At 44.6% G+C, this 24,795-nt stretch overlaps 1 protein-coding gene across 1 annotated transcript in view; it reads left to right on the forward strand.

Moving 5' to 3' along the window:
• The window catches only part of LOC139540237 (chromatin remodeling regulator CECR2-like), a 68,977-nt gene extending 44,945 nt beyond the window's left edge, over nucleotides 1-24,032 (forward strand). Inside the window, exons 11-19 of the mRNA XM_071343908.1 lie at nucleotides 1,224-1,261; nucleotides 1,421-1,512; nucleotides 1,650-1,776; nucleotides 2,268-2,638; nucleotides 2,842-2,985; nucleotides 3,161-3,992; nucleotides 15,705-17,574; nucleotides 17,677-17,744; nucleotides 17,863-24,032. Coding sequence (XP_071200009.1) covers nucleotides 1,224-1,261; nucleotides 1,421-1,512; nucleotides 1,650-1,776; nucleotides 2,268-2,638; nucleotides 2,842-2,985; nucleotides 3,161-3,992; nucleotides 15,705-17,574; nucleotides 17,677-17,725 — 3,523 coding nt within the window. The 3' untranslated portion in view covers nucleotides 17,726-17,744; nucleotides 17,863-24,032. The remainder of the gene's footprint in view (nucleotides 1-1,223; nucleotides 1,262-1,420; nucleotides 1,513-1,649; nucleotides 1,777-2,267; nucleotides 2,639-2,841; nucleotides 2,986-3,160; nucleotides 3,993-15,704; nucleotides 17,575-17,676; nucleotides 17,745-17,862) is intronic.
• The last annotated feature ends 763 nt before the right edge of the window (nucleotides 24,033-24,795 follow it).

A 24,795-nucleotide genomic window follows, 5' to 3' on the forward strand; every position in this document is an offset into this window, starting at 1 on the left:
TGCAAAAATCATCCAGCATTGGCATGAAATTAGGGCTAAGCTGGGGCCAAAAAGCTTTGTAGAAGTCTCTGGGAAATCCATCTGGGCCTAGGGACTTGTTAGGTGGCATGGAGATAATTGCCTGTAGAACGACCTCGGGAATGAAGGGGGAGTTGATCTTCTTGGTCAGTCTCTGATCGTTTTGGTATCGAGATTCCCTCTAGGAAGGAATAGAGTTCTGCATCTGTATGTTTTCTCTCAGAAGTATATCATTTGCAGTAAAAGTTACACTTGTCTTATTTGGATCATATGTGACTTTGTCATCTGCTGTTCGGATGGCCATGATTGTACGTTCTGACTTCTCTTTTTTTCAGTTGGTATGCAATCAATCTGCTATACTTATTGCTGTACTCATGGTGTTTTTTTAGTAAAGATCACTTTTTATTTAATAAAGTTTAGTTTGGCTTTGGCTGCTTTAAGTTGACTCCAGGAGGTGCTGTCTGGAGATTGTTTATGTACATTTTCGCAGTGTTAAAGCTCCCTCAACATCTAACCTGTGTGTTTCCGTTGATTTTTTCTTAGAGGAAGCATATGGAATTAGATGACCTCTTAGTGTGGCTTTGGCAGAGTCCCACATTATGGCCAGAGGAACAGGATAGTCTTTGTTGTCTTGTGTGTAGTTCTCTAGCCATGTAGTGACCAAATGTATGGAATGCTTTGTTTGATAACATGGAGGTGTTGAATTTCCAACTCTTTTGACCTCGGGATGTTTTTACAGAGGTCAAAGCGGAGGTGGACAAAGGCGTGATCTGAAAGCGCTATGGGTCCGATTGGACAAGTGGCAGAATTTGTGAAAATCTTTGGGATAAAAATGTAATCTATAAGAGAGTAGGTGTTATGGATATTGGATTAGTATGTATAATCCATAGAATAGCTATTAGTCTCTCTCCAGATATCTATCAGCCCCATCTCTTTAGTAAGAGTTTTCGATCTAGGGTTTGTGGTAAGGACTTGAGATGATTTGTCCAGAGTTGAGTTGAGGGTACAATTAATATCAGCCAGCCATCCAGCACTCCAAAGGAAACAATGCTCATTGAACAGGGATATCATTTTCAACATGAAAGCAGGAGTATGTGTTAGGGGCATATATATTTAAGATAGCAATTGGTTGCCCATACAGTGACCCAGTTATTAGAATAAATTTGTGAATTTGTTTTGAACATTTTCTCAATCTTTTATTACAGCTATGAAATTGATGATGATTATACGGCGTTGTACAAAGGTAATGTATATTCCCTGTCATTTATGCAATCATCACTGTATAATGTCTGCATGTGTATAGCATATTGACCTGCACATTTTTCTGGACAGCGAGCCAGGAGATTTCCTCTGTTCTGATTCCAACTGCCTTGGTCCTCCTCTCATTTTGCTCTCCCCACAGTGTTGGAGGCCCTGAGAGCCCACAAAGATGCCTGGCCCTTCTTGGAGCCTGTGGATGAATCCTATGCCCCCAACTATAATGCGGTCATTCAGGTGAGTTCACAGTGAAAAGGAAGGTTCCAAACTGTCAAATGACGTATGACTGAGGCATCTTACCGAGTTTTTGTAGTTGTAATTTGAGGTCGTCAATTTCACAATTAGTCATTTGTTTGCCCTGATTTTTTTCTCAGACTCCGATGGACCTGTCCACCATCGAGACTAAGCTGAATGAAGGGGAGTATATTGCCAAGGAAGAGTTTGTGTCTGACATGAAGCTTATGTTTGAAAACTGCATCGAGTACAATGGGGAAGACAGCGGTAAATACACACACCTCTTAATTTTGATCTAAAACCTCATTATTTTTTGTCAAATTTATAATGTCCCAAAAATGCCTCTAGAATATGCAAATGATTTTTGGGTTGACTTTGGACTTGATTTATGAATATGAGATAGATCAATTTGACTAAGTGCACATGGTGGAGAGAATGGCTGTGTTGGGGGAGAGCTCTGTGTGACAGTGATGAATGGGGAGTGATTGAGCTGTGCATCAGGCCCTGCAGCATCCTGCCTGCTTGCCAGAGACATTCTAGCCCCTAGTTAAGCGCCCTGTCTGGAGCCATCCATCCGTCTGAATGCACTCCCAAGGGAGAGGCATGGGGGCTAGGGGGTCAACCACACCAAGGCCCTCTGAACAGGTCAACCTGCCGGCCAACGCTGGGGTCAACATCGCCTGGCCCCACAACAGACGAGTGCGTGTCTGTGTGCGTGGCATGCAGATAATACTCATGGTGCCTGTGCTTTTCTTCAGAGTACAGCATCATGGCAGAATCCCTGGAGCGTTGTTTCAGCCGGGCGCTACTCAAACACTTCCCGTCGGAGGACGGCGACACGGACGAGGAGTTCCACGTGAGCGGCGAGGACCGTGAGAGAGATCGCAAGGAGAAAAAGCGAAGCAAAGGCAACAAACAGGCAGGGCCAGAAAGCTTGATCCGAGCCACCGAGCAGGCCTCACGCAAACGGACACATCCAGGGGGCAAGGGCAGCACCCCAGTGGAGGAGGAGGGGAATAAGCCAGCACAGCCACCCCCTCCCCCCCACTGGGCCAATGGACCCCCACACCCCCATGGCATACCTCATGGACAACCCCATCCTGGGAACCTTTACTACACAGCACAGCAGGTAGCTGGCCATGCATGTCAAAAACAATATTTCACATAGGAGAAAGTATATTTTACTGCTTTAGGAGTTGGTAATGAATGAAGAGAAAGCGTCTAGGGTTTTTCCCCCCCTTTTACAGAGGAGTTAAAAGGTAGTTCTAGATGAAGACAAATGAATGCATTACATTTTAGACATGAGATGTTGAACTGTCATCCATTCTGCAGCAGCTCCAGCGCCCCACTAATCCCCACGGCCCACACATGTACGGCCAGAGGATGGACCCCGGCTACGCCTACCCTGGACAGGGACACATGCCCCGGCCTGGAGACCCCAGTGCTCACCACATGCCTCAACATTACAACATGCAGGTGAGATCAGATAAGAAAACAATCGAAGGAGGTTTCACATATTTAATTCGGAGCTATCCAATATCTGCTGTACTCACACAATGTGCTCCGACTGAACAATGTTTTGTGTGTTTCTGATCTGTCGGTTGATTTTATATTTGCTGCTATGCACATACTAATAGATGTTGTATTCCAGCCACACATGGGGGATGGACACCACGTTGGCCATAGATACCAAATGGGGCCTGATGGCCGGCCTCTTCAGCCACAGCACCACCGGCAGCAGCACCCCTACATGGGTCCCACCCATGGTCCCTCACTGGGCCCCTGTCCCGTGGCCCTCCAGTCTGGGGGCCTCTGCACCCCCATGCCCGACAGCAGCATGTACTTGTCCCGCCAGCGCACCAACGGCCACCCCCTACACCCCGGAGGGAACTGCTACCCCGGGCCTGACGTCCCACCACGACACAACTACCCAGCCTTCCATCCAGGCATGGGCATGCCTCCTAACATGTGGTCAGGGATGAACCACCAAGGCCAGGAGAGGCCCAGCGGACCTGGGAAACAAGTGCAAAATATGGCTAACCACCAGCAGCTCTCTTATAGCCACGGGGGTCCACGTCCCATGGGCCCCAAACCCTGGCCAGAGCAGCCTGGGGGCCCTGGAGGGTACCCCTCTCATCCTAATGGCCAGTACAGGATTTCCACTGGCATCACCAGCTCCCCGGGACCCATGGCCCTGCGGACCCCCATGCCTCATCAGGACTCCAGGCAGTGTCTGGCCTCCATGCTGGAGAGCCCAGAGATGATTGCCCTGCAGCAGCTGTCTGCCTCCTCCACCGGACTCCCTGCTGGCTCCTCTCACCAGGACATGGGCAACTTTCAGCAGCAGCCCCCACAGGGTGTTGGCAGCGCCCCAACTCACCCCTCGCCGTACCACCCTCCCCCTGAAATTCAGCTGCTGCGTCCTGCCAGAGACAATGGCCCGGACAGCCAGACTGCCCATCACGCAGATTTGAAGCCCAAAGGTAGGAATGACCTAATCTGCTTTAGAGCTCTACCTCACTAACTTTATGAAAATTGACCTTTTTTAAAACATTTTAATTCAGGACTTTTCTGTCATTCAGTCTATATTTCATAAGCAAACCCCTCAACTCCCCTCAACAATGCGATAATAATAATTTTTCACAGTAAGTGACAAATTTAAATATTGACCAGTTTAATGGAGTGTCTCGTGACTTGCTTTGAGAGATAACGTGTTAATTTTATCAGTCTTTTTTATTTAGTCTAGTCATTTAGACTAAAATGGTACTAAAGATGCACTATGCAGAAATCGCTCCATTTGCTGGTTGCAAAAATTTGAATAGTTCGCCTAATTTCAGTTTGTGACAAAACAAGCAAGTATAGTGTAAAGAATCAATCAAATGTATCCATGAAGCCCTTTTTACATCAGCCGATGTCACACAGTGCTATTAGTGCTAGGTTCCAGCCTAAAACCCCAAACAGCAAGTAATGCAGATGTAGAAGCACGGTGGCTAGGAAAAACTCCCTAGAAAGGCAAGAACCTAGCAAGAAACCTAGAGAGGAACCAGGCTCTGAGGGGTGGCCAGTCCTCTTCTGGCTGTGCCAGGTTGAGATTATAACAGTACATGGCCAAGATGTTCAAACGTACGTAGATGATCAGCAGGGTATAATCATCATCAGTGGGTTTAGAGGGTGTAACAGGTCAGCACCTCGGGAGTAAATGTCAGTTGGCTTTTCATAGTTAGAGACAGCAGGTCAGGGTTCCATAGTCGCAGGCAGAACAGTTGAAACTGGAGCAGCAGCACGACCAGGTGGACTGGGGACAGCAAGGAGTCATCAGGCCAGGTAGTCCTGAAGCATGGTCCCAGGGCTCAGGTCCTCCGGGAGGGAAAGAATCAATGTACCATCTAAACCGCTGTGAAATATCTTTTCCATAACCAAAAATATTGTATTTTCAGCTGTTTGAAGGTAGTGTATAAAACTGAAAGTAAAAGACGCAAAACCGGAAGTTAACAGAAAGCATAAATATAGCGCACATTGAACAGATCTACCGCTTCTTTCACTTGCTTTCAATGCGAATAACCAATCTATAACCCACATTTCTATGTGAATTTGGTCTGGTCGCCCAGAAAGTTACATATTGCAGCTTTAAGTCTGTCACATTTTTGTAATTTGAATAATGATTTAGTCGAGTTGTGAAAATAATGAAAACAGTAGGACATTTTAGTCAACTATAAATGCCCTTTCATTTTAGTCATCACATTTGTATTGCCTCATTAACCTGTAGTAAACATAAGTCACTGACTTGTATACATAGCCTTGTCTAACTAACATATTTTTCCGCATGACATTCTATTTTATGATTCTATTCCCAACAGCTAAATTAGCAGAAGAACACATTACTCTGCACCATGTTAAAAATCACACCCCTTGACAGGGCTCCAGATGAACATTTTCCCCTGGTGGCACTAACTTTTTCCGTTTTTGGCACCAACCCATGATTTGATGGCACCATATTTTCCCGCGGCATCAAACAATAGAAAATGTATTATTCAAGATATTTTTATCTGCAAACTAACCCAATGATTGTCATGAATTGTGGGTTGACAATAAGGTATTGTTATATTTTACTGTTAAAGTAGGGCTCCAGAAAGTTTATTGTTCAATAGAGATATGGCTACATCTTTACATGCACTTTATCATAGGAACATTTATTTTGGGGCTAATTCACCACATGAGGAAGTGAGAACTCAAAACACAGCTAGATCGCTAATGCTAAATATAATACCCACTGCTAGTAGTCCTGTATTAATCTAACAGTACATTTAATGTCCTAAAAAAACGAGTTGTAGCCTTCTACCCTATGCACGCGCAATGGCTATTGCGCAGTTTTCAGTTCATATCTTAAAGCCATATCAGATATCTTGGTTGTAAAATAGTTGCTATTGAGCTCAATATTAAGAGATGACAAATACAAATCATACCCACAGAAAGCTGAGAACAACAGTAGTTGCTTCCAAAGCTATGTATTTCCCCGCAATTGGATTTTGAAATATACAATCGAATGCCTTTTCTTACCTAAGAGCCCATCAAGTGGCTCGCTCATCACAGCAGCAGGCCCCAGCGAAACAGACCTAGGGGCTGGGCAGACACTCTCATTACAGGAATCATGAGGATAATGCACTTTACTGTTTTAACAGACAGAAATTAGGACGTTTTACAACTTTGGAGTGAGGTGATCATGTAGACCTAATGAATGTTCAGCTCGCACTGATGCAACCAATTAAAAATGTAATTCGCACAGCCAAGTCAAAGGGTCGCAAAAGGCAACTAAATGGTAGCAGTCTGGAGCCCTTCCCCTTTACATATTGTAGCTGTATTGTAGGCCTAATCAAAGTTCTGTCTGATAGGTTGCAGCAAACTAACTAGCTAGCATTATCAATATTTTATTACCTGATTGTGTGTATATGTATGTATATATAGTATATCACAAAAGTGAGTACACCCCTCACATTTTTGTAAATATTTGAGTATATCTTTTCATGTGACAACACTGAAGAAATGACACTTTGCTACAATGTAAAGTAGTGAGTGTACAGCTTGTATAACAGTGTACATTTGCTGTCCCCTCAAAATAACTCAACACACAGACATTAATGTCTAAACCGCTGGCAACAAAAGAAAAACTAACAGGTCTGTGAGAGCCGGAATTCTTACAGGTTGGTAGGTGATCAAATACTTATGTCATGCAATAAAATGCAGATGAATTACTTAAAAATCATACAATGTGAATTTCTGGGTTTTTGTTTTAGATTCCGTCTCGCACAGTTGAGGTGTACCTATGATAAAAATTACAGACCTCTACATGCTTTGCAAGTAGGAAAACCTGCAAAATCGGCAGTGTATGAAATACTTCTTCTCCCCACTGTGTGTATGTATGTATGTATGTATGTATGTATATATATATATATATATATATATATATATATATATATATATACTGCTCAAAAAAATAAAGGGAACACTTAAACAACATAATGTAACTCCAAGTCAATCACACTTCTGTGAAATCAAACTGTCCACTTAGGAAGCAACACTGATTGACAATAAATTTCACATGCTGTTGTGCAAATGGAATAGACAAAAGGTGGAAATTATAGGCAATTGGCAAGACTCTCCCAATAAAGGAGTGGTTCTGCAGGTGGTGACCACAGACCACTTCTCAGTTCCTATGCTTCCTGGCTGATGTTTTGGTCACTTTTGAATGCTGGCGGTGCTTTCACTCTAGTGGTAGCATGAGACGGAGTCTACAACCCACACAAGTGGCTCAGGTAGTGCAGCTCATCCAGGATGGCACATCAATGCAAGCTGTGGCAAGAAGGTTTGCTGTGTCTGTCAGCGTAGTGTCCAGAGCATGGAGGCGCTACCAGGAGACAGGCCAGTACATCAGGAGACGTGGAGTAGGCCGTAGGAGGGCAACAACCCAGCAGCAGGACCGCTACCTCCGCCTTTGTGCAAGGAGGAGCACTGCCAGAGCCCTGCAAAATGACCTTCAGCAGGACACAAATGTGCATGTGTCAGCATATGGTCTCACAAGGGGTCTGAGGATCTCATCTCGGTACCTCATGGCAGTCAGGCTACCTCTGGCGAGCACATGGAGGGCTGTGCGGCCCCACAAAGAAATGCCACCCCACACCATGACTGACCCACCGCCAAACCGGTCATGCTGAAGGATGTTGCAGGCAGCAGAACGTTCTCCACGGCGTCTCCAGACTCTGTCACGTCTGTCACATGTGCTCAGTGTGAACCTGCTTTCATCTGTGAAGAGCACAGGGCGCCAGTGGCGAATTTGCCAATCTTGGTGTTCTCTGGCAAATGTCAAACGTCCTGCACGGTGTTGGGCTGTGAGCACAACCCCCACCTGTGGACGTCGGGCCCTCATACCACCCTCATGGAGTCTGTTTCTGACCGTTTGCGCAGACACATGCACATTTGTGGCCTGCTGGAGGTCATTATATACACAAACAAACTCAGCAAAAAACAGGACCCTGACTTTCAAAGATAATTCGTAAAAATCCAAATAACGGTTTAAAAACTGTTTCCCATGTTTGTTCAATGAACCATAAACAATTAACAAACATGCACCTGTGGAACGGTCGTTAAGACACTAACAGCTTACAGACGGTAGGCAATTAAGGTCACAGTTATGAAAACTTAGGCCACGAGGCCTTTGTACTGATTCTGAAAAACACCAAAAGAAAGATGCCCAGGGTCTCTGCTCATCTGCGTGAACGTGCCTTAGGCATGCTGCAAAGAGGCATGAGGACTGCAGATGTGGCCAGGGCAATAAATTGCAATGTCCGTACTGTGAGACGCCTAAGACAGCGCTACAGGACGGACAGCTGATCGTTCTCGCAGTGGCAGACCACGTGTAACAAAACCTGCACAGGATCGGTACATCCGAACATCACACTGCGGGACAGGTACAGGATGGCAACAACAACTGCCCGAGTTACACCTGGAACGCACAATCCCTCCATCAGTGCTCAGACTGTCCGCAAATAGGCTGAGAGAGGCTGGACTGAGGGCTTGTAGGCCTATTGTAAGGCAGGTCCTCACCAGACATCACCGGCAACAACGTCGCCGATGGGCACAAACCTACCGTCGCTGGACCAGACAGGATTGGCAAAAAGTGCTCTTCACTGACGAGTTGCGGTTTTGTCTCACGAGTCACTGACGAGTCACGGTTTTGTCTGTACTGGGCTGTACGCACTACCCTCTGTAGTGCCTTGCGGTCGGAGGTCTAGCAGTTGCCATACCAGGCAGTGATGCAACCAGTCGGGATGCTCTCGATGGTGCAGCTGTAGAACCTTTTGATGATCTGAGGACCCATGCCAAATCTTTTCAGTCTCCTGAGGGGGGAATAGGTTTTGTCGTGCCCTCTTCATGACTGTCTTGGTGTGCTTGGACCGTGTTAGTTTGTTGGTGACGTGGACACCAAGGAACTTGAAGCTCTCAACCTGCTCCACTACAGCCCCATCGATGAGGTTGGGGGCGTGCTCGGTTCTCCTTTTTCCTGTAGTCCACAATCATCTCCTTTGTCTTGATCACGTTGAGGGAGAGGTTGTTGTCCTGGCACCACACCGCCAGGTCTCTGACCTACCTATAGGCTGTCTCGTCGTTGTCAGTGATCAGACCTACCTCTGTTGTTATCGGCAAACTTAATGATGGTGTTGGAGTCATGCTAGGCCGTGCAGTCATGAGTGAACAGGGAGTACAGGAGGGGATTGGGCACGCACCCCTGAGGGATCCCTGTGTTGAGAATCAGAGTGGCGGATGTGTTGTTTCCTACCCTTACCACCTGGGGCGGCCCGTCAGGAAGTCCAGGATCCAGTTGCAGAGGGAGGTGTTTAGTCCCAGGGTCCTTAGCTTATTGATGAGCTGTGAGGGCACTATGGTGTTGGATGCTGAGCTGTACAGTCGTGGCCAAAAGTTTTGAGAATGACACAAATATACATTTTCAGTCTGCTGCCTCAGTGTCTTTAGATATTTTTGTCAGATGTTACTATGGAATACTGAAGTATAATTACAAGCATTTCCTTACTGTCAAAGGCTTTTATTGACAATTACATGAAGTTGATGCGAAGAGTTAATATTTGCAGTGTTGACCCTTCTTTTTCAAGACCTCTGCAATCCGCCCTGGCATGCTGTCAATTAACTTCTGGGCCACACCCTGACTGATGACAGCCCATTCTTGCATACTCAATGCTTGGAGTTTGTCAGAATTTGTGGGTTTTTGTTTGTCCACCCACCTCTTGAGGATTGACCACAAGTTCTCAATTGGCTTAAGGTCTGGGGAGTTTCCTGGCCAAAATATCGATGTTTTGTTCCCCGAGCCACTTAGTTATCACTTTTGCCTTATGGTAAGGTGCTCCATCATGCTGGAAAAGGCATTGTTCCTCACCAAACTGTTCCTGGATGGTTGGGAGAAGTTGCTCTCGGAGGATGTTTTGGTACCATTCTTTATTCATGGCTGTGTTCTTAGGCAAAAGTTTGAGTGAGCCACTCCCTTGGCTGAGAAGCAACCCCACACATGAATGGTCTCAGGATGCTTTACTGTTGGCATGACACAGGACTGATGGTAGCGCTTACCTTGTCTTCTCCTTGGCTTCTTTGCTGCCCTTCTTGACACCAGGCCATCCTCAAAGTCTTCGCCTCACTGTGTGTGCAGATGCACTCACACCTGCCTGCTGCCATTCCTGAGCAAGCTCTGTACTGGTGGTGGCCCGATTCCGCAGCTGAATCAACTTTAGGAGACGGTCCTGACGCTTGCTGGACTTTCTTGGGCGCCCTGAAGCCGCCTTCACAACAATTGAACCGCTCTCCTTGAAGTTCTTGATGATCCGATAAATGGTTGATTTAGGTGCAATCTTACTGGCAGCAATATCCTTGCCTGTGAAGCCCTTTTTGTGCAAAGCAATGATGACGGCACGTGTTTCCTTGCAGGTAACTATGGTTGACAGAGGAAAAACAATGATTCCAAGCACCACCCTCCTTTTGAAGCTTCCAGTTATTCAAACTCAATCAGCATGACAGAGTGATCTCCAGCCTTGTCCTCGTCAACACTCACACCTGTGTTAACGAGAGAATCACTGACATGTCAGCTGGTCCTTTTGTGGCAGGGCTGAAATGCAATGGATTTTTTGGGGGGAGGATTCAGTTCATTTGCATGGCAAAGAGGGACTTTGCAATTAATTGCAATTCATCTGATCACTCTTCATAACATTCTGGAGTATATGCAAATTGCCATCATACAAACTGAGGCAGCAGTCTTTGTGAAAATTAATATTTGTGTCATTCTCAAAACCTTTATCCAGGTGGGAAAAGGCAGTGTGGAGTGCAATAGAGATTGCATCATCAGTGGCTCTGTTAGGGCGGTATGCATGTTTCCCTTCATTGAAGTCCCCGGCAACTAGGAGCACCGCCTCTGAGTGAGTGTTTTCCTGTTTGCTTATGGTGGAATAGAGCTCATTCAGTGCGGTCTTAGTGTAATCATCAGTCTGTGATGGTATGTAGACAGCTATGAAAAATACAGAAACTCTCTAGGTAGATTGTGTGGTCTACAGTTTATCATGAGATACTCTACCTCAGGCGAGCAATAGCTCGAGACTTTCTTAGATATCGTGCACCAGCTGTTATTTACGAAAATACATAGTCCGCCGCCCCTTGTCTTACCAGACGCCGCTGTTCTATCCTGCCAATACAGCGTATAACCATGTTGATAATGTCAACGTTCAGATATTATAGTTTTGAATGTCTCGTTGGTAGTTTAATCTCATCGATTTTTTTAAAATCTTTTTTTTTTTTAATTTTCTCCCCCCCCCTCCAAAGATTGCACGTTTGCTAGCAGAATGGAAGGAAGTGTGGGTTTATTCGATCGTCTACGTATTCTCAGAAGGCAGCCCGCCCTCTGGTCCCTTTTTTTCTCCGCTTTCTCTTCACGCAAATGATGGGGATCTGGGCCTGTTCCTGGGAAAACAGTATATCATTCACGGCAGACTCGTTAAAGGGAATAAAGGATTCTGCCAGTCCGTTGTGAGTAATCGCAGGTCTCATGTCCTGAAGTTCTTTTCGGTCATAAGAGACCGTAGCAGCAACATTATGTACAAAATAAGTTACAAACAACGCAAAGAAAATAACAAAAAAACACAATTGGTTAGGAATACGTAAAACGTCGGCCTTGTTCTCCGGTGTCATCTTCACCGCTAATGGTGGTAACACAATGTTAAACATTGAAATTGTGTTATTACAAGTCACATTGTTCTAAAGTAATCTCATTTTCAACTGGAGTATAAAAGTCAATTAATGTGTGGCTCCATCCCTCTGGAGCAAGATGGAAAGGAAAGAGAGCAGATCCATCAGGAGTCCAGTACATCAAGAGTTTTACTCTACTAATCAATCACTACTCTTATTATTTGATAGTCAGCAATGGAGTTCATTGGTTCCTCTCTGTCCTCACCTCTGTACTGCTGCTTGCCGCTCTCTCTCTCCATGGACTTCAACTTTCTGGCCAATGTTGGCTAGCTAGCGTGCTACGTACAGGGCTCAAGACTAACCTTTTTCCATCACCGTCCCGAAGTGCAATTTGAACCGTCCCAATTGACATAATGTATAAATAAATAATAAATGTAGGTATCACACACAGAGTACCAGTCACACCTACTCATTCAAGGGTTTTTCTTTATTTTGACTATTTTCTACATTGTAGAATAATAGTGAAGACATCATCTATGACCAACATATGGAATCATGTAATAACCAAAAAAGTGTTAAACAAATCAAAATATATTTTACTTTCTTCTAAGTAGCAACCCTTTGCTAAGTAGCAACTGCTTTGCACACTTTTCACATTTCTCGTCAACAATGGGGGAGTGGTTACTTCCTACAAGTGTACATTTCTAGACATCTTTGAAAAGCAAGTCAGGTAAAGAGCTTTTTTTTGTCTTAAAGGGGCAGTGTTGTATTTTGAGATGGTCTTGAATAAGCTAAGTAGCCAATAGGCAGAGCGTAGTATAATTTGTCTGATTCTCTGTAATAATGGAAAATAATCTTTATATTCCTATTCTTGTAAAGTGGTTTCTTGCATCAAACAACACATTTTCTGTCACCTCCTTGTCTGAAGGACAAGTGGATAAACAGGTTAATGTCAAGCCCTGCATGTTTTTTTCAAAAGTCTCATGGAATGTAGACCTACATTGATCACCACACATTGGCTGCTACTGTAGGCTGAATGATAGAACAGCTATTTCCATGTTAAAATATTATGGTATGTATTTTCTCCATTGTTTTTGATGGTAGGCGACTCTGGTAGGCCTACATTATGATCAAATAGACACAGTAGCCTACTTGGCCACTGTTAAAACTGTAGCTTAAAGCATGTATGGCCTCCGTGTTCATATTAAACGCGCGATGGAAGTTGCACAGAATTCAAGTTTGCACAAAGCAGACCTGAAATTTGCTCATTGCCCAAAACAATTGGAGGGAACATTGCTTGTAGGCAATGTCATGGCGACATTGGCTAGCTAAGCTCATGCATCGAAACACGTCATTGGGTCTAACAGTTGTTTCATGCCGAACTGAGCATTTGCAGGCCATCAAATCAAAGGCACTCCTTCGATATAAAGTTGTTTTTGACTATAATGAAAACATGTTAGTTTATCACTGTCTTGAGGTTGGATTAATAACATGTTCAACTACTGAAGACATTGGCTTGAATTTAGGTTGTGCCTTCAGATTTTGAGGAAATGAACAACTAAGGAAGAATTCTTAACTTTTCTCATTGACTTCTCAAACACCTAAACCCGGCTTGATCTGTTTCGCAAGCATTCCCGGACGTCTCACAATGTTGCGCTTCTGGGTTTAGAAACTGTGTGGCGTGCTGCTCTCCTCTCACTCACGTGACTCAGCTGCCTATTGCCGTGCTGTGCTCAACGTGCGCGCACAAACACGGCCCTCCCTCCCCACAACAACACTCAGCAACAGCCTGCCTGACAGTCAGCAGCAGCAGGTCAAAGTGAAATTATTATATATTTTTAAATGCCATGGCGCAATTTAGAAGTAGCCCAAAAACCTGCAACCCATGACCAAAACATTTTCATCCACAACAGTTTTCAAAGTATCCCAATTTAGCCGGAAAACCGCGGACATGGCAACCCTGCCAGGCAAAGAGGTGACTCGTGAATGACCTCGGCATGAAACTTCGGCACTTTTTCAATACTAGAACATGAAAAACAGTTCGATACTAGAATTTTTGTTACTTTCAGTACTTCTGTCAAATATCTCATGTCATATACGGATTGAGAGGATAGTCTGTCTAGTAATTTGTTTTGAAATTTCAAGGGGGCAGTAGTAAGCTGGCCAGGCTGCTTGTGCACGCAGCTGACACAGGCTCCAGAAGCGAACTTTGGGAATACTTTGCTTACAGAGCAGATGGTGAGGGCAAGCCCACCGAAACAACTATGCAAGAGGTGTTATAAAGCAGTGCAAGGGAGGTTGGGTGGCAAAACGACAAACTATTTTAGACATGACATTTGCATTGTACTGCTATTCTACTAGCAACTAAATTATAACTATGAGTGACAATGCCATGAACATATATTCAGCGTGACATTCATGTGAGTACTGAGCATTATAATATGATTACAACCCAAAAGTAACGTGAAATGCACTCAACTTAGCAATGACAGCAATATATTTAGACTACTTCGCATTTGTCTGGGATTAGTAGCAGTATCCAGCCAGCAGCCCTAGGTGGAGCATTACACCTTGGGAGTTGAAATGCACTCTGGGAATCGTAGTATGCTGTGTAAAATCCATAGTATTTCTATGGTGTGTAAACTATTGCAATATAGAAGCTTCAGAAATGAGCTTGAAGGTGTTTTTTATGTAGTTTTGGCACTAAACTATTTATTTAATATATTAAGTTATTTCGCTTTAATGAATCACAGGTCTAATGAATGTCATTTGATCTAATATTATGGCCATTTTAATTAACCCTGACGTGTAAAATTAAATGTTGAAACAGTTGAGATTTTGTGGGCCTCCCGAGTGGCGCAGCGGTCTAAGGTGTTGCAGTGCTAGAGGCGTCACTACAGACCCGGGTTCGATCCCGGGCTGGATCACAACAGGCTGTGATCGGTAGTCTCTTAGGGCGGTGCACAATTGGCCCAGCATCGTCCGGGTTAGGGGAGGGTTTGGCAGAAGGGGCTTTACTTGGCTCATTGCGCTCTAGTGACTCCTTGTGGTGGGCCGGGCACCTGCAGGCTGACCAATGTTGTTGGTTGGACAGTGTTTCCTCCGACACATTGGTGCGGCTGGCTTCTGGGTGAAGCGGGAGGGTGTTAAGAAGCGCGGTTTGGTGGGTGATGTTTTGGAAGACGCATGACTCGACCTTCGCCTCTCCCGAGCCCGTTCGGGAGTTGCAACGATGAAACAAGATTGCAATTGGCTATCATGAAAAGGGGGTAAAATGAGAAATGTTTTAATAGATATTCTGTTTATTTTAATTGGTTATCAAGATATTGTTCAATGTATAAAAAAAAATATATATATATATATCCCAGTGGTTATTCTGTGTTTAACTAATACCCTTTTTAAATTGTATTTTTTATTATTTTTTGCCGTGGTATCGTTTCGGTATCGAGTATCGTGATATTAAACCTGGTATCAAAGTCAAAATTATGGTATTGTGACAACACTACCGCAGTGCAACATTGCAATGAGAAAGCCTTACAATTTCACTAATGTCATAAAAAAGCTCTCAATCTCTCCAAAAACTATTGTCCAGTCCACTTACTAGTCAGATTTTAGTCAAAGATAATTTAGTTGTTTGTTTTTTCTGGGTCTATTTAGTCTGGTCAATTGCCACTGAAAAATGTATTTCCGTTACTTTTTTCGTTGACGAAATTAGCACTGCAGCTACCCTAGCAAGATGTTTTGATATGGAAGGATGAACCCAACATTTTTCACGTACAAATGTAATCAAAGATCGTTTTTAAAATTGTGTATCAATTAATTTGACCATTTTGAGTCTTTGCCAGGAAATGTAATAGGACACGTTCTCAGTCTTGAGGCATTCATTCAGATGCTGTTGTACAAATCGATTCTTTGTTTTCACTGTAACAACCTTCCACTCACTAAATGATCTGTCTTGACAGGGTCCACGTCAGATCCCAAAACATCCATCAACCATGCAGGAGCTCGGGTAACCCCCGTCCCATCTGAACAGGAACGCACCTCGTTCCCCAGTCCCACAGAGCCTCCCAGTCGCCCCACTCGGGGCATGCAGAGCCCCTCTGTTCCAAACTGGGGCAGATCACAGGAGAGGGTTAGCGGGACCCGGGAGCAGGCTGCGTCTGGGCTGGGACTCCCACAGAGCTCAGAGACAAACGACAACCAAGAGGGGGAGAGCAGAGGACAATCTGTCAGCCAGACTCCCCCTCATCAGAACAACCCTTCTATTGTTCATCCTCCTCACCCCCAGAATGCAACTCACTCCCAGAACTCTCCTCACTCCCAGAATGCTCCACAGCATATTACCCAGAGCCCCCCCCAGCAAATCATAGAGAATGCCACTCGCCTTAAGAACGCCCATCAACACAATACCCAGAATGCACAGCAACAAAACATCCCTCAACATATCACTCGGAATGCTCCACAGCAAGGATCCGAAAACCCCCACCAACAAAACTCTCAGAACACACCTCCACATGTGGCTCAGAATGTCCCTCAACCAATTTCCATGCATGGAATGCCACAGAACGCCCCCCAGGGGGCCCAGCCTGGCCCTGGTCCACCCCAGCCAGCACCTCTCACCTCCCTGCCCCCCAGCCACCCTGTGTCCCAGTTGCCTCCCCAGCCCAGCCCAGCCAACCAGGGTGACCAGAGGCCAAGCGAGCCCACTAGCAGGAGGGACTCTGGAGGCAGTTCTGGTAACTCCAGCATGATGAAGTCTGGACCTCCAAATGGCATCTATAAACAACAGTCGTTCAGTCCCAAGGTACAACAGACACAGCCCGGTAACCAGGGGCCAAGGGGTCACAACCCAGCCATGGCTCCCCACTCCCAGGGCCAGGACAATGGAGCCATGGGTCAATATGGCATGGGCAGCCCAACACATCTGCACTATGGTCAACCTATGGGCAAACCCATGCCCCCTTCAAATCAACAGCCTTACCCGAACCAAGCTGTTTCCCAGACCATGAACCCCCACCATAACCCTGCCGGCTACCCCACCTACCACCAGCAAGGAGCTTCCTATCCATACCACATGGCCCAGCAGCAGCATCCCCAGGGCCACCCTAACATGTACCCCCAGTACCAGCAGCAACACTTCTACCCCCAGCCCCAGGGCAACAGCCGGGGAGGCTACCCCTCCGAGGAGTGGCACAGGCAGCAGCAGTACCAGCCTCGCCACCCCATGCCCTCCAACACCTACCTGCTTGCAACTAGTGCCAATGTCAATGGGTGCCTGAAGGAGGGCAGCAGCATGGGCTCCCCCCTGGGCTCTGAGGGCTCCGGGGGCAGCCTGATGTCCCCCAATCCCCTGCCCGAGGGCCCCCGTGGAGGATCTGTGGAGAAGGAGAGTAGGGAAGCCGGCAGCCCTGTGAAGCAACAGCCTGCTCGGGTGGAGGAGAGCTCAGAGCGGCCAGAGAGCCCCAAAGAGATCCTGGACCTGGACAGCCACAACGCTGCCGCACGCCGCCGGAGTGCCCAGCCCCCACCTCACGTGGGCAACTTCCTGTACGATTCCCGAGCAGTGCATACTGGGATGCAGCAGGGTGGGGCCCAGCCTCCCCACATGTCTCATGCTCCATACCCCAACCAGCCAGGTTACCCCAGTGGACACTACGCCCCCCAGAGACCCCACCCCCACCTCATGGAAGCCCTGCACCGGCCCCAGCACCTTCCCTTTCCCCCGGGGCAGACCCGCATGGCGATGTACAGACATCCCCAGGCCGGAGGCCACTTCCAGGGCATGATGGTCCAGCAGAGAGGCCTGGCGCCCGAACACTTCCTTCACCCAGGGTAAGAAAGAGCTACACTGGAGATTCTAACTGTTCATTTATGTTATTTTGCTTTGATGGCTAGGAAGAGGAGGTTACTGATATCTATTATGTAATGTTGTAGGCAGCAGATGATGTCTCCGAGTGGTCCCAGCAGTAAACAGGGAGTTTGAGCAACTCTGTGGGCGCAGGGTGAGCGATTATTCAATGGCGGAGGAGGGTGAAGGGCTATCACCAATCAATATTTCAGAATCCCAGTCATGTTTCAATGATTAATCTCCTTTTTTCATTCCTTTTCCCCACGATCCAGGTAAAGGACAAAAGCAACAAACACCTGTACACAAAGCAGTGCCTGCATATCATCCATCCATGACGATTGCCTGTGTCCTGTCATAAGCCTTTAAAATGTGACTGTGCTGTTGGAACCATGATGTTCTCTGCTGTGGAGCGGCTCAAAATGGAGTCTTGTCCGTTGTCTTTTCTCTGTCTGTGTCACGGAGCACCAGTAACTACTGCTCTCACTGCATCAGACAGAAGATATGCAGTGTGTGCAGACAAGGGAAACATATTTATTTGAGAATCTCTTTAGGGAATGAGTTCTTTGCCCCTCGGGGATGTCTGTCTGCTTCATGTGGAACCCTCACTGAGACATGGCCCTGTCTGCCAGTGGACTTCCAGTTCAGACTGTGTGTACAGCTGGTCCCTTCCTGCAAGAACATCTGGAGATCCTCCTCCTCTGTCTGCAGCCTCACACTGGTTGGACAAAGCTACTGGTCATTGGGTTTTGTCTGGAGGAAGGCTCTTCCCCTGACTATAGCTCTCCTATGGACCTCCAGCCCCTTCGGTCCTATCAGAACCTCTACAGAAGAGGAAAAATGGATCCGGTGATGAGAAGAGAGGGCTGGTGTTATTGTTTCTTTGGGGTTTTTTCCCCAAACGTTTTTAAACTCAGGTGTAGAAAAGGAGGAACTTTAAGACTGTAGAGAAGCCGTCATCAGAACCCTGTCGACAGACAGGCCTTGCCGTTTCCTTTTTGTTGAATGTATGTGTGAATGATAGATATAGACCTGCAGAGAGCCTTCTCTGCTATGCACTAGGGATAGTCTACACATACTGGAGTGGCCTTGGAATTTTTACGTTGGTGCTTGTTTTATATATAGTTGAAGTCGGAGGTTTACATACACCTTAGCCAAATACATTTAAACTCAGTTTTTCACAATTCCTGACGTTTAATCCCAGTAACAATTCCCTGTCTTAGGTCAGTTAGGATCACCACTTTATTTTAAGAATGTGAAATGTCAGAATAATAGTAGAGAATGATTTATTTCAGCTTTTATTTCTTTCATCACATTCCCAGTGGGTCAGAAGTTTACATACACTCAATTAGTATTTGGTAGCATTGCCTTTTCAATTGTTTAACTTGGGTCAAACGTTTCGGGTAGCCTTCCACAAGCTTCCCACAATAAGTTGGGTAAATTTTGGCCCATTCCTCAGGTTTGTAGGCCTCCTTGCTCGCACAAGCTTTTTCAGTTCTGCTCACAAATGTTCTATAGGATTGAGGTCAGGGCTTTGTGATGGCCACTACAATACCTTGACTTAGTTGTCCTTAAGCCATTTTGCCACAACTTTGGAAGTATGCTTGGGGTCATTGTTCATTTGGAAGACCCATTTGCGACCAAGCTTTAACTTCCTGACGGATGTCTTGAGATGTTGCTTCAATATATCCACATACTTTTCCTGCCTCATGATGCCATCTATTTTGTGAAGTGCACCAGTCCCTCCTGCAGCAATGCACCCCCACAACATGATGCTGCCACTCCCGTGCTTCACGGTTGGGATGGTGTTCTTCGGCTTGCAAGCCTCCCCCTTTTTCCTCCAAACATAATGGTCATTATGGCCAAACAGTTCTATTTTTGTTTCATCAGACCAGAGGACATTTCTCAAAAAAGTAGGATCTTTGTCCCCATGTGCAGTTGCAAACCATAGTCTGGCTTTTTTATGGTGGTTTTGGAGCAGTGGCTTTTTCCTTGCTGAGCGGCCTTTCAGGTTATGTCGCTATAGGACTCATTTTACTGTGGATATAGATACTTTTGTACCTGTTTCCTCCAGCATCTTCACATGGTCCTTTGCTGTTGTTCTGGGATTGATTTGCACTTTTCACACCATAGTACGTTAATCTCTAGGAGACAGAACGCGTCTCCTTCTTGAGTGTTATGACGGCTGCGTGGTCCCATGGAGTTTATACTTGCATACTATTGTTTGTACAGATGGACGTGGTACCTTCAGGCATTTGGAAATTGCTCCCAAGGATGAACCAGACTTGAGGAGGTCTACAAATTATTTTCTGAGGTCTTGGCTGATTTCTTTTGATTTTCCCATGATGTCAAGCAAAGAGGCTCTGATTTTGAAGGTCGGCATTGAAATGCATCCACAGGTACACCTCCAATTGACTCAAATGATGTCAATTAGCCTATTAGAAGCTTCTAAAGCCATGACATCATTTCCTGGAATTTTCCAAGCTGTTTAAAGGCACAGTCAACTTAGTGTATGTAAACTTCTGACCCACTGGAATTGTGATACATTGAAATAGTCGGTCTGTAAACAATTGTTGGAAAAATTACTTGTGTCATGCACAAAGTAGATGTCCTAACCGACTTCCCCAAACTATAGTTTGTTAACAAGAAATTTGTGGAGTGGTTGAAAAACGAGTTTTCATGACTCCGACATAAGTGTATGTAAACTTCCGACTTCAACTCTGACTCTTCACTGTAGTTGACCTCTTGTCTCAAACTAGGGAATTATGTTGGATGGTTTTCCACACTTCCATGTGTCCTGCTGGTTGGTATACGCACTAAGTGAACATGAGTTAGAATCAACAATTGATGTATGCTAAGGTCTTTTTTTTATGTTGTCATCTTTACAGCCCATTTCTTTTAACCTGTACCATGTATTGCATTCCATACATTTGGCGAAAAATAATACCTAACACGGTAGTCCCACTGTAGCTCCTTTTTATGGTGAGTTTTAGTATTCTATTCGTAACAGTGAAGATTGTATCCACAATTGCACCCATGCATGATTATTTCTTCACGTCAGTGCTTCATCCTCCCCAATTCAATTAACCTTTTATATGTCCTCAGGGTGTACAGTTTTATACGGGTATTTTAATGAATTATTTGAAGGACAAGAAAATATGACTGGAATTGTGACAAATGAATCAACCTAATTTTATGTGAAGAAACTGATAAACCAATATTGTTTTTGCAAGATTCTGTGTTATTTTCAGTCCTCTTGTGATAGTGGGGGGTCTTGCTCACTGCCAACCTGTTTGCTTTGTTTGGGGTTAAATAAAATGTCTATTCCGTTTTGTACTAATTGGAATAGTTGAGTTTTTCGACATTCCAGTTTGTTTTTTGTTTAATATTGCCACTATACAGTACCAGTCAGAAGTTAGGACACCTACTCATTCAAGGGTTTTTCTTTATTCTTACTATTTTCTACATTGTAGAATAATAGTGAAGAAGACATCAAAACTATGAAATGACGCATATGGTGTCATGCAGTAACCAAAAAAGTGTTAAATCAAAATATATGTGATATTCTTCAAAGTAAGCCACTGTTTGCCTTGACAGCTTTGCACACTCTTGGCATTCTCTCAACCAGTTTCACCTGGAATGCTTTTCCATCAGTCTTGAAGGAGTTCCCACATATGCTGAGCACTTGTTGCCTGGTTTTTCTTTCACTCTGCAGTCCAACTCATCCCAAACCATCTCAATTGAGTTGCGGTTGGGTGATTGTGGAGGCCAGGTCATCTGATGCAGCACTTCATCACTCTCCTTCTTGGTCAAATAGCCCTTACACAGCCTGGAGGTGTGTGGGGTCATTGTCCTGTTGAAAAGCAAATGATAGTCCCACTAAGAGCAAACCAGATGGGATGGTGTGTCGCTGCAGGATGCTGTGGTAACCATGCTGGTTAAGTGTGCCTTGAATTCTAAATAAATAACTTACCGTGTCACCAGCAATGCACCCCCACCGTCACACCACCACTTCCATGCTTCACGGTGGGAACTAGACATGCGGAGATCATCCGTTCACCTGCTCTGCGTCTCACAAAAACACCTTGGTTGAAAACAAAAATCTCAAATTTGGACTCATCAGACTAAAGGACAGATTTCCACCATTCTAATGTCCATTGCTCGTGTTTCTTGGCCCAAGTAATATTCTTATTAGTGTCCTTTAGTATGGTTTCTTTGCAGCAATTTGACCATGGAGGCCTGATTTCACATGGTCTCCTCTGAACAGTTGATGTTGAGATGTGTCTGTTACTTGAACTCTGAAGCATTTATTTGGACTGCAATTTGAGGTGCAGTTAACTCTAATGAACTTGTCCTCTGCAGCAGAGGTAACTCTGGGTCTTCCTTTCCTGTGGCGGTCCTTATAAGAGCCAGTTTCATTATAGCGCTTGATTGTTTTTGCAACTGCACTTGAAGAAATGTTCAAAGTTCTTAATTTTCTGCATTGACTGACCTTCATGTCTTAAAGTAATGATGGACTGTTTGTCTTTGCTTATTTGAGCTGTTCTTGCCATAATATGAACTTGGGCTAACTAATGTATACCACCCCTACACAACTGATAGACTCAAATTCATTAAGAAGGAAAGAAATTCCACAAATGAACTTTTAACAAGGGACACTTGTTAATTGAAATGCATTCCAGGTGACTACGTCATGAAGCTGGTTGAGAGAATGCCAAGAGTATTTAAAGCTGTCATCAAGGCAAATGGTGGCTACTTTCAAGAATATCAAAGCATCCAGGGATGTATCACATCCGGCCATGATTGGGAGACCCATAGAGCGGTGCACAATTGGCCCAGTGTTGTCCGTGTTTGGCTGGGGTAGGCAGTCATTGTAAATAAGTCAGTTAAGAAAAAATTATCTAGTTAAATTAAATAAAATAAAAAATCAGCATCTAATAAATATATTTTGATTTGTTTAACACTTTTTTGGTTACTACATGATTCCATATGTTATTTCATAGTTTTGATGTCTACACTGTTATTCTACAATATAAAGAAAAACCCTTGAATGAGTAGGTATGTTCAAACTTTTGACTGGTACTGTACACGGCGAGTGATTTTGTCTTTGAACAATTGATCTGTGTAGATTGAAGTCTTCCCCATCTTATCATATCCATGTTGCGCCTGTGAGTCTCACAGGTATAGTGATGGCAACGAATGAATCTACCTCATAGCCAGTCCACTGGCATCCACTAAGTCCCTCCACTCACCAGAGTCAGTCCCCAGCACACAAATGGCCTAACACTACTATTGTCCTGACTATTGTCTAATTTTCCCAGTGCCAAGTCATGGTACTGTCCTGATCAAAAGTGTAGCGGACCCGTCCATGACACATTTTATTGTAAGGTTATTTGTGTCATCGGGGGAGTTAAAGGGCATATGTCTGAGGTCATCAGAAAAGGGCTCTTTTAAATATGATCTTGTCTCATCAGCTGTATAGATTGCATGCCTTCCTGCCACAGAGTGAGGTGGCAGGAAGGCATGCATAGAGTTGGCAGTGTAGTTCCCTCAATTATAGACACCTAATGCATTAAAAGGAAATGTGCTCAAGGAGGGATGAATATAGGAAAATACTAGAAGCTGTGAGACATTATTGATTTGTCCCAGGATACTGTATAACAGGGATCATCAACTAGATTCAGCCGCAGGCCAATTTTCTTTCTTGAGTGGATGGTCGGGGGGGCGGAACATAATTACAAATCATTTGTACAATGCAAATTGACCGTAAGAAGCCCAAAAATATATATTTCACTAAAACATCATTTCAAACCTTGCTTACATTTGTATACGATCACATGTATCTCTCTATTATGTGTGGGAATTCTTAGGAACAAGTTTTGCTCAGAAAACTTGGGGGGACAAATAAAACCACCCTGCGGGCCGCCAGTTGGAGAACCCTGCTGTTTTAAGGATGTATTGTTTTACTTGCTAGGGATTTTTAGTACTAGATGAGGTCTTCTCGGAGGTAGTGTGATCATTTGCGCTGTCCATGTATGAAGGACAGTGTAGTTGTAAATGGTCTGTGAGGTTATCATACTGTTATGCAGCTTTGTTGTCGCTGATGTGTAGTCTGCACAAGACATGGAAGTCTGTATGCCACTCACTTCACTCCACTTCTACTCAGTCATCCAGTTCGTCTGCACTAGTAAAATATCTAGATTTGATTAAATGTGAATCATATTTATTTGCTCTTAAATGTTGTACATTGTGACTTTTTTTTAAATATAAATGTTATCTCTGGTTGTTTTTTGTTTTTAAGCAGTTGACATTTACCTCTGTAGTATAGCAGCATCAAAAAAGACCCTGTATGTTTCATCTGACTGACATAGATTATTTTGGAAATGGACTGAAGTATTTTCTATACTGCACATTTCTTAGAATAAATAACTTTTCCTGAATTGAAGTATGTTGCTTGTTCTCCATTTTCTTTGGTAGGGGAGGGAGAGCTGAGGCTTGGGTGATGTTACTGTAATATGCTTAGGTCTATCAAAGGACAGTTTCTTGTAAAGGAGTATCCTATTGGATAGGCCTACTGGTATGGCAGATAAGTAGGTGTAAGGCTACTGAATTGATTATTTAAATAATGCAAGACTGTTTATGCCTTGATGAATTGGGGAAAAAACTAAGACCTGGCTTCTGCATTGATGTTTCTGTCTTGAAATGTTCGTCAGTGTCCTCGTTTTAGTACACTTTTATAATCAATGTTAAATCAAATAATAAAATGGGATACTCTTAGCCATGGTCAGAATTCCAGCGTTGTATTCAGGTACAGTAACTGTGGATCCATATGTGCAAGGCATGGACTTATGGACCTGCAACCTTATAACTGTCAAAAAATCAATACACAATATTTTTCACTTTTTTTCCAGAGCTTTGTTTTTTGTTTTTTTCGTGTAGGACCAGGCTTGTGCCTTGATGGATATTTGTCCTGATGAAGTACTTCATGGTGAAGTATTCATTGAGGGTCCTCAATCTCCTCTCCAGTATACCTATACATACTTGTACTTGTGGGAGCTCAGCCAGGTGCTGTAGTACATGGGCTGAGCAGCATAGTAGGGTAGCCACAGCATTAGGTGGGCTGGCAGTGGTCGCCCAGGTGTGTCATCTGCTAATAGATCTCTGGTTTCTTCACCGGCATGCCATTTGACCATGTGCCCAGGGTCTCA

Source organism: Salvelinus alpinus, chromosome 15, assembly GCF_045679555.1.
Source record: "Salvelinus alpinus chromosome 15, SLU_Salpinus.1, whole genome shotgun sequence".
NCBI classification, from domain to species: domain Eukaryota; kingdom Metazoa; phylum Chordata; class Actinopteri; order Salmoniformes; family Salmonidae; genus Salvelinus; species Salvelinus alpinus.